At 48.0% G+C, this 10,000-nt stretch overlaps 1 protein-coding gene across 1 annotated transcript in view; it reads left to right on the top strand.

The window, feature by feature from the left end:
- Window positions 1-84: 84 nt before the first annotated feature.
- The window catches only part of LOC113809791 (probable cationic amino acid transporter), a gene marked incomplete at its 5' end in the record, with an annotated part of 14,842 nt that continues 4,926 nt past the window's right edge, over window positions 85-10,000 (top strand). The window contains 6 exon segments of the mRNA XM_070118383.1: window positions 85-256; window positions 1,915-2,098; window positions 3,299-3,423; window positions 4,135-4,289; window positions 5,924-6,067; window positions 7,420-7,583. Of these exon segments, the coding sequence (XP_069974484.1) occupies window positions 85-256; window positions 1,915-2,098; window positions 3,299-3,423; window positions 4,135-4,289; window positions 5,924-6,067; window positions 7,420-7,583 (944 nt within the window).

Genomic DNA, 10,000 nt, shown 5'->3' with positions numbered 1-10,000 from the left:
ACCCCTCCCCCCCCTCCCCCCTCCCCCTTTTCCCCCTTCCCCTTTCCCCCTCCTGACCGTCTCCCCCTCTCCCTCCTCCCGCAGGTGATGACGGGCGCCGCCACCTGCTTCTACGCCTTCATCGGCTTCGACATCATCGCGACGACGGGCGAGGAGGCCGTCAACGCCCGCCGCTCCATCCCCTACTCCATCGTGCTCTCCCTCGTCATCATCCTCGTCGCCTACGTCACCTCGTCGGCCATCATCACGCTCATGGGTGAGGCTCCGGCGCTTTCGGTCTCTCCTTCGGACTGTTTTTCGTTTTTTTCGGTCTGTTTTTTCGTTTTTTTTCGGTCTGTTTTTTCGTTTTTTCGGTCTGTTTTTTCGTTTTTTTTCGGTCTACCTTTCGGTCTTTCGGACTGTTTTTTCGTGTTTTTTTCGGCGTTTTTCGTTTTATTCTGTCTGTTTTTTCGTTTTTTTCGGTTTGTTTTTTCGTTTTTTTCGGCCTATCTTGCGGTCTTTCGGTCTCTTTTTTCGTTTTTTTTTTTGGTTTGTTTTTTCCGGTCTGTTCTTCGGTCTTTCGGTCTGTTTTTTTTTTCGTTTTTTCCGGTTTGTTTTTCGTTTTTTCGATCTGTTTTTTCGTTGTTATTTTTTGGTCTATCTTGCGGTCTACCTTTTGGTCTTTCGGTCTGTTTATCAGTCTGGTTTTCGGTCTTTCGGTCTATTTTTTCGTTTTTTTTTTTTTTTTTTTTTTTGTCTATCTTGCGGTCTACCTTTTAGTCTTTCGGTCGCTTTCAGTCTTTCAGTCTATTTCCTGGCCTCTCGATCTATTTTTTCGTTTTTTTTCGGTCTACCTTTTGGTCTTTCGGTCTGTCTATCGGTCTGTTTTTCGGTCTTTCGATCTGTCCATCGGTCTTGCTTTCCTTCTTGTTTTTCGATCTTTCGTTCTCGTTTTTCGATCTTGTTTTTTTATCTTTCGCTCTCTTCTTATATATATTTATATAGCTTTTCGCTCTCTCTTGTTTGCTTTCTTTCTTGCTTTCTTTCGTTCTCTTTCTTTCTCTCTCTTTCTCTCTTCTAATTCGTGTTCTCTTTCTCTCTCTCTCTTTTAATTCGTGTTCTCTTTCTCTCTCTCTCTTCTAATTCGTGTTCTCTTTCTCTCTCTCTTCTAATTCGCGTTCTCTTTCTCTCTCTCTCTCTCTCTCTCTCTCTCTCTATCTCTCTCTCTCTCTCTCTCTCTCTCTCTCTCTCTCTCTCTATCTCTCTCTCTCTCTCCTTTGATATTTTCAGTGATGTAATATCCTGTACACAAATCGAATAGTATCCTAAGTCTGACACAACAGGGATTAACTTTTATTCCTTCTTCTTTCTCCTCCTTATCCCCTGTTCTTTCCATTTCCCACCCCTTTCCCTTCGTTTCCCCCTCCTTGTCTCCATGTCCTCCTCCCTTCCTCCCTTCGCGTACCCCATCCCTCTCTTCCCCCCCCCCTTTCCTCTCACCGTATCCCTCCCTTCTCTTCCCTCACCGTATCCCTCCCTTCTCTTCCCTCACCGTATCCCTCCCTTCTCTTCCCTCACCGTATCCCTCCCTTCTCTTCCCTCACCGTATCCCTCCCTTCTCTTCCCTCACCGTATCCCTCCCTTCTCTTCCCTCACCGTATCCCTCCCTTCTCTTCCCTCACCGTATCCCTCCCTTCTCTTCCCTCACCGTATCCCTCCCTTCTCTTCCCTCACCGTATCCCTCCCTTCTCTTTCCCTCACCGTATCCCTCCCTTCTCTTCCCTCACCGTATCCCTCCCTTCTCTTCCCTCACCGTATCCCTCCCTTCCCTTACCCCCATCCCTCCCCCCCCCTTTCCTTTCACCGTATCCCTCCCTTCTCTTTCCCTCCGCCGCCCCCCACCCCACCCCACCCCACCCCTCCGCCCGCCCTCAGTGCCCTACACGGAGATCGACGAGGACGCCGCCCTGGTCGAGGTGTTCGGGAAGGTGGGCGCCTACAAGTGCAAGAACTTCGTGGCCCTGGGGGCGCTGGCCGGCCTCACCGTGTCCATGTTCGGGTCCATGTTCTCGCTGCCCCGCATAGTCTACGCCATGGCCAAGGACGGCCTCATCTTCAAGTAAGAGGGTTGGCGTGTGGCCCGTGTGTGTGGGCGGGGCTTCTCTCCGTCGTTCTGGGCGTCGGGCGTTGCATGAGACGAATGCTCGTATTCGGAGAGACTTCGGACACCTTAAACGGAGAGCCGGACCGGCACCTCGCGCCCTTCGGCCAGTCACCGTCGGGCTGTCTCGCAACGCGCCCATCGGTGATAGGCTGACGGCGTGAGATGTCGGTCAGCCTCGCTGTTTAAAGGTGCCGTCACACTAGCACTTTTTCCGTCATATTTTTTTTTTTTTTTTTTTTTTTTTTTTTTTTTTTTTACAATTTTCTGAAATTTTACCCATTTTTGACGATTGTCGATTCTCCAGTCAGACGATAATGATCGTTTCCGTCTGACAACCGTTCCGTCAACTTTTTCAGCCAAGTATAGTCAGATCAAGAGCTATATTCGAGAATGTTTGTATTTATGTTAAATAAAATTGTCAAAAAACTGACGGAAAAAGTGCTAGTGTGACACGGCCTTCAGGTATCCGAAGGGTTATGAGCCTCGGTCCCGTTGGTTTACTGTCAGAAGGAGGGAAAGGCTTTGAGTTCGTAGGCTTGCTATGTCGGCCGCTCCTTTGGTTGACCTGGTATCAGCCAAAAATGAACGAATAGACAGATAAAATGAACAAAATGCTTAGGAGAGACATTTAGGTATGGGAGTTAGATGTCTGAGTGACAGTGTTAGCGAAAAAGGAACTTAGAAACGAAGCATAAGGTACTTTAAGTTAATAAATTGTTTGTGAAATTTACTTTCGGTGGTATCCATAAGATTTTCCTTGGAGGCGAGGAAGAAAAGAAGTAAGAGAGTAAAAAGTCTATAGTGTGTCCAATCTCAGGAAAGGAAAAACTAGCACCTCACCTTACCTCTGGAGGAATACAATTCGCCAATGCTCTTACTCAATCCAATCAGCTGATATTTCGCATTAATGTTTCTATATGTGCCGTGTATTTTTCTTTGAAATTTGGTGCTTTGAACACAAACATTTTTTCCCAAACGAGGCTTGGGGGATCGGAGTCTTCTGGTGAGTTGCCAGTGATTTATTTTCTGAGACTGGACGGCGTGTCAGGACGTGACCACATTTCCCCAGCGACGCTTTTGCAGGAAACGAGGAGAGCACGGCCGCGCCCTCCAAGCGACGCCCTTTGCCCTCAGCTGTTCTCTCCCCCCCCACAGGAGCCTGGCCAATGTGTGGCCCGTGACGGGGACGCCCGCCGTGGCCACCGTCGTCTTCGGACTCGGCGCCGCCTTTGCCGCCATGTTCATCTCCCTCACCGTCCTCGTCGAGATGATGTCCATCGGTGAGCCCTTCTGCTGCGCCTCCCTCAGGCCGCGGCGCTCGCTGCCCGCCGCTGGGGTTCAGTTCCTTTGCTGAGATAATGTGTGTGTGTGAATTATGTGTGTGAGTGCATGTGTATGTGTGACTGTGTGTGTGTGTGTGTGTGTGTGTGTGACTGTGAGTGTATGTGTGTGTGTGTGTGTGTGTGTGTGTGTGTGTGTGTGACTGTGAGTGTGTGAGTGTGTGTGTGTCTGTGTGTGTGTGACTGGGTGTGTGTGTGTCTGTGTGTGTGTGTGTGTGTGTGTGTGTGTGACTGTGAGTGTACGTGTGTGTGTGTGTGTGTGTGTGTGTGTGTGTGTGTGTGTGTGTGTGTGTGTGTGTGTGACTGTGAGTGTACGCGTGTGACTGTGCGTGTGTGTGTGTGTGTGTGTGTGTGTGTGTGTGTGTGTGTGAGTGCATGTGTGTGTGACTGTGAGTGTATGTGTGTGTGTGACTGTGAGTGTATGTGTGTGTGTGTGACTGTGAGTGTATGTGTGTGTGTGACTGTGAGTGTATGTGTGTGTGTGACTGTGAGTGTATGTGTGTGTGTGACTGTGAGTGTATGTGTGTGTGTGACTGTGAGTGTATGTGTGTGTGTGACTGTGAGTGTACGTGTGTGTGTGTGTGTGACTGTGAGTGTATGTGCGTGTGTGTGCACGTCCCAGCGCCCTAACTCCAGCCGCCCCTCCCGCAGGCACACTGCTGGCCTACACCCTGGTGTCGACCTGCGTGCTGATCCTGCGCTACCAGCCGCACTCGACCACGCTGCTGGAGATGCTGCCCGAGAGCATCCGCACGCCCATCAGCGGCACGCCCCTGCCCGGCACGCCCACCAAGTCGCTCAGCCAGGTGAGGGCGCGCCCGGGGACGTCGGGGGCGGCGAGCTCGCCTCGGGGGCCTTCAGGCTCTGCTGTTGGTGTTGTTATAAGTGGGTTTTTTTGGGGGGTTGGGTTTATGTATGTGTATGTGTACGTATATATGTACACTGTACATATATATATATATATATATATATATATATATATATATATATATATATATATATATATATACTTGAATAAAAAGAAAAAAAATTATATATATATATATATATATATATATATATATATATATATATATATATATATATATATATATATATATATATATATATATATATACTTGAATATAAATATACATATATATATATATATATATATATATATATATATATATATATATATATATATATATATGTATACATATGTATGCATATATATTCATATATTTATTCATATATATGTATACATATATATGTAAACATATATATGTATACATATATATACATACATATATATATACATATATATATTCATATATGTGTATACATATATATGTATACATATATATTAATACATATATATGTATACATACATATACATACATACATATACATACATATACATACATCCATACACACATACATATATAAATATATATATATATATATATATATATATATATATATATATACATATATACACATATATATACATATATATATACAAATATATATATATATATATATATATATATATATATATATATATATATATAGTTACAGACACGTGTGTGCATTCCATTGCTAACCAATCGCTGTCTGATCATCCAGACCCCTAGTTCTCTCCCTCTCATGAGTGACAAGAAACTCTCTGCTGAGCTTCTGTGGCCCAGTCGGGGGCACAGGGGTCCGCGACCCCCTCCCCCCTCCCCCTTCTGCCCACTAGAACTCCTCGAGTGCAAGTGCCCCCCCCCCGCCCCCACTTCTTTGCTCTGTCCCCCTCTCTCCCTCTTGCTTTCCCTTTTCTCTGCACTTTAGTCCTCTCTCTCCGTCCCCCTCCCCTCCCCCTCCCTCCCTCTCCCTCTCGCTGGCCCTAAAGTCTTCAAAAGCCAGCTAACAATCCCCCCCCCCCCCCCCGCTCCCCAAAGCCCAAAAAGGCCAGCTACCCCCCTGCCCCTTTCTGCCCCAAAGCCAGAAGAGGCTAGCTACCTCCTCCCCCAAAGCCCAAAGAGGCCAGCCCCCCCCTGCCCCTTCTGCTCTATAGGCTAGCTACCCCCTCCCGCAAAGCCCAAAGTGGCCAGCCCCCCCCTGCCCCTTCTGCCCATAGAGGCCAGCCCCCCTCCTGCCCCCTGCCCCAAAGCAAGAAAAGGTTAGCTACCTCCTCCCCCAAAGCCCATAGAGGCCAGCCCCCCCCTGCCCCTTCTGCCCATAGAGGCCAGCCCCCCCCTCCTGCCCCCCTGCCCAAAGCCAGAAAAGGTTTGCTACCTCCTCCCCCAAAGCCCAAAGTGGCCAGCCCCCCTGCCCCTTCTGCCCATAGAGGCCAGCCCCCCCCTGCCCCTTCTGCCCACAGAGGCCAGCCCCCCCCCCTGCCCCCTGCCCCCTGCCCCCTGCCCCAAAGCCTGAAGAGAAGGCCGGCTGACCCGCTCTCTTGTCCCGCGCGCAGGCAGACATGACGGCCGCGCTCGGGGGGCGGCAGAGCAACCTGCAGGCGGTGTCTCCGACGCACCTGACGGCGGCGCTGCAGCAGAACGGGGGCGGCAGGATCACGCCCTCCGGCCTGCCCCTCGACCAGAAGATCACGGTGAAGGTAAAAACTTTGGCGGGAGACCGTGGGTAAGGTAACGCTAAAGGCAAGGTACACGTAGCCAGGTAGCCCCACTTCCATTTAAAAGGGACTTTTTCCTAAGACAATTCTAATGGCTGCTTATGGTAAGATTTCCTCGTTAGTAGAAGAAAAAAACGGGAATTTGGTTTTACTTCTTGTACTCATAACAGTATCGAGGAAGTTATACAAGCAGTTGTGTATCTAATTACATTTCATATATCACAGCTCACTTTCATTAGCTAAATGTGATGACCCAGTCAATCTGTGTGATATTTTATAGTTTTCTTTTCCGTAAGAACAATGATAGAAATAGAATATTGAAAACAAAACCAAGAAAAAAAAAAGAAACAAGAAAATATGTAATTTTTGCAATGAATAAAGGGAAAGAGGCGGGGCTTAGCTGAGAAGTTGCCAACTAGGATTTTCCTCAAAACTGAGTGGGGCTACCTGTGTTAAACTACTGTGAAGGTAACTTTAGCAGGAGACACCGGTGAAGGTAACACTGGGTGGGAAAAGGGGGTGAATGAACTTGTCCAAAAGGTAACGGTAAATATAACTAATTAGGGAGACGATAAAGGTAACTGGGTTGTTATTCGCTGGTGAAGGTAGCTTTGGTGGGAAATAAAGATGACTTTGGCAAGAGAGAGCATTGAAGGTGATTTGCTTGGGAGGAAACGGTGAAGATAACTGAGAAAGGGAACACATTACGTGAAAGACAATGGTGAAGGCAGCTTCGGTGGTAAACAGCGGTGAACGTAAATTTCGGAAAGGTAATGGTAAAGATAGCTTAGTCGGGAGAGGTCTCGACGGTGAAAATAGCCGAAGAGACAACGGTGAAGATATTTCAGTTTAGAAATAACGGTGAAGGTAGCTCGCCAAAAAATAAGATGAATTGAATGAGAATATAATGAAAATTCTTGTTTTTCATTATATCTCCATTTATGCTACATGTTATATGGGTAAATAATAAAGTGAAGAGACAATTACGAGGCGAAAGACATATAGGTGAAAATAACACACCTTCCATAGGTCTCGAAGGGAGGTATTAACCTTTTTCTTGTTCTTTTTTCTATTTTTTCTTTTCTCCTTTCAGTAAAATGTCTTTGGCAAATGAGCCTATAACAGATGTTATTCTCTTTCCTTCTTCTTTCTTATTTGTCTCTATCTCTCTCTGTCTGTCTCTGTCTGTCTGTCTCTCTCTCTCTCTCTCTCTCTCTCTCTCTCTCTCTCTCTCTCTCTCTCTCTCTCTCTCTCTCTCTCTCCCTTCCTCCCTCCTTCCTTCCCTCCCCTATTCTCCCCCCCCCTCTAACCCCCTCCCTCCCTCTCCCCCCCAGCGCGTGATGAGGTCGTCCCCGGACTCGGACGACACCGGCAACACGGAGGAGAACAGCGCCGAGTCGTCCCGCCGGGAGGACGACTACATGGTCAGCGACAAGTGCGAGAACAAGTACTACGGCGCCGTGCCCACGTCCGCCGGGCAGGCCAAGTGGTACGACAGGTCAGTAAAGGGGCTCGGAAGGGGGCAGGGGGGGGGGGGTGGAGGGGAAGGGGGCATGGTGGGGTGGAGGGGAGGGGAGGGGGCATGGTTGGGTATGGGGTGTGGAGGGGGGGTATGGGAGATGGAGGGGGAGGGGCATGGGGGGTGGAGGGGAGGGGGTGTGATGGGGTGGAAGGGAGGTGGGGTATGGGGGGTGGAGGGAGGGAGGGGGCATGGGGGTGGAGGGGAAGGGGGTATGGTTGGGTATGGAGGGGAGGGACACGGTGGGGTATGGAGGGGAGGGGGCACGGTGGGGTATGGAGGGGCATGGAGGGGGCAAGGGGGGTGCAGGGGAGGAGGGGGCATGGGGGTAGAGGGGAGGGAGGGGATACGGTGGGGTATGGGAGGGAGGGGGCACGATGGGGTATGGGAGGGGGCACGGTGGGGTGGAAGGGAGGGGGCTATGCGGGGTGGAGGGGCATGGTTGGGTATGGGAGGGGGCATGGGGTGTGGAGGGGAGGGAGGGGGCACGGAGGGGTATGGAGGGGAGGGGCATGGTTGGGTATGGAGGGGAGGGATCATGGTTGGGTATGGGAGGGAGGGGGCACGGTGGGGTATGGAGGGGCATGGAGGGTAGGGGAGGGGGGGCTGCGGGAGGGAAGCGCACTGTGGGTGGTGTGACAGGTGGGTGGTTTGACAGGCGGCTGGCATAAAAGTGGGTGGTGTGACAGGCGGGTGCCATAAAAAGTGGGTGGTGTGACAGGCGGGAGGCATAAAAAGTGGGTGCTGTGACAGGCGGGTGCCATAAAAAGTGGGTGGTTTGACAGGCGGGTGGCATAAAAAGTGGGTGGTGTGACAGGCGGGTGCCATAAAAAGTGGGTGGTGTGACAGGCGGGTGGCATAAAAAGTGGGTGGTGTGACAGGCGGGTGGCATAAAAAGTGGGTGGTTTGACAGGCGGGTGTCATAAAAAGTGGGTGGTGTGACAGGCGGGTGGCATAAAAAGTGGGTGGTGTGACAGGCGGGTGGCATAAAAAGTGGGTGGTGTGACAGGCGGGTGGCATAAAAGTGGGTGGTGTGACAGACGGGTGCCATAAAAAGTGGGTGGTGTGACAGGCGGGTGCCATAAAAAGTGGGTGGTGTGACAGGCGGGTGGCATAAAAAGTGGGTGGTGTGACAGGCGGGTGGCATAGGCGCGAGTAGTATGCCAGGAGTGTGCTTTGACAGCTGGATGGCAAAAGAAGTGAGTCGTATGGCTTGTGTGTCATTAATCTGGGGGCATAAGAAGTGAATTGGGTGTCATAAGAAGTGTCACATGACAGGCGTGTGCCATAACTAATTTGGGACATAAGGAGAGGGTCGTATGAAAGGTTTGTGACATAAGGAGTGGGTCGTATGCCGTGTATGACATAAGAATCGAGGTGCATAGCAGGGGATATGAAAAGAGAGGCATATGACAGACGCGTGCCATGACAATTGTGCAGCATGGGAAGGTAATTCCAGGAATATGAAATCCAACCAAGAGCAGCTCCTATCTATACCGACATGTAGTCCGAAACCCTCCTAGGACTACACGTATATATCGGACTTGTCACGTAATCTTGGACTAGCGCCACCCTAGTCCAAGATCACATGACAGGAGCCGGTGTCCGATGTCAGGAGATAAATCCTTCTGAGGGCCTTAACGAGATGTCAGAGGAAGGAAAGGAACCTCGCCCCTTCGCTCATGTTCAGAGACGTTTCGGACAAGGTCTATTATAAGTACTTATATTGACCTTGGCTTCGGACTCCTTTTTCGGCGGTGGACCGGAAGTGCAGACCTCCGCCGGTGTGGGGGCGGAGTCCTGGCCGGGTCTGATGTGTGATAAGGATGATAATGAGGAGAATATCAATAATAATGATAATAATGAGGAGAATATCAGTGATAAGGATAATGATGAGGAGAATATCAGTGATAATGATAATAATGATAATGATAATAATTACTGATAGTAATGATAATGATGACAATAATTGCAATACTGTTGCTAATAATGATAATAAAGTAGTAGTAATAATAATAATAAATGATAATGGCAGTAGTAATGATAATAATGATAATAATAATAATTGCAATAAACTAAAAATAATAATGAAGTAATAACAATAATAGTAATGGTAATGATCATACTAATAATATTGATAATAGTAATACAATAATAATAATGATGATGATAATCATGATAATGATACAATAACAATGACGATGAAGGTAGCAGTAATTATAATTATAATAATAATGATGATGATTATGATAATGATAATCAATAATAATATAATATTAATAATAATAATAATAATATCATAATATTATTATTATTATAATATAATGATAATATCACTACTAACGAAAAAAATAATGATAAAATGAGAGTGGTAATAATAACAATAATGATAATGA

The sequence above is a fragment of the Penaeus vannamei genome, chromosome 42 (genome assembly GCF_042767895.1).
Source record: "Penaeus vannamei isolate JL-2024 chromosome 42, ASM4276789v1, whole genome shotgun sequence".
In the NCBI taxonomy this organism is placed as follows: domain Eukaryota; kingdom Metazoa; phylum Arthropoda; class Malacostraca; order Decapoda; family Penaeidae; genus Penaeus; species Penaeus vannamei.
This window is presented reverse-complemented; position numbering and strand designations above follow the sequence as displayed.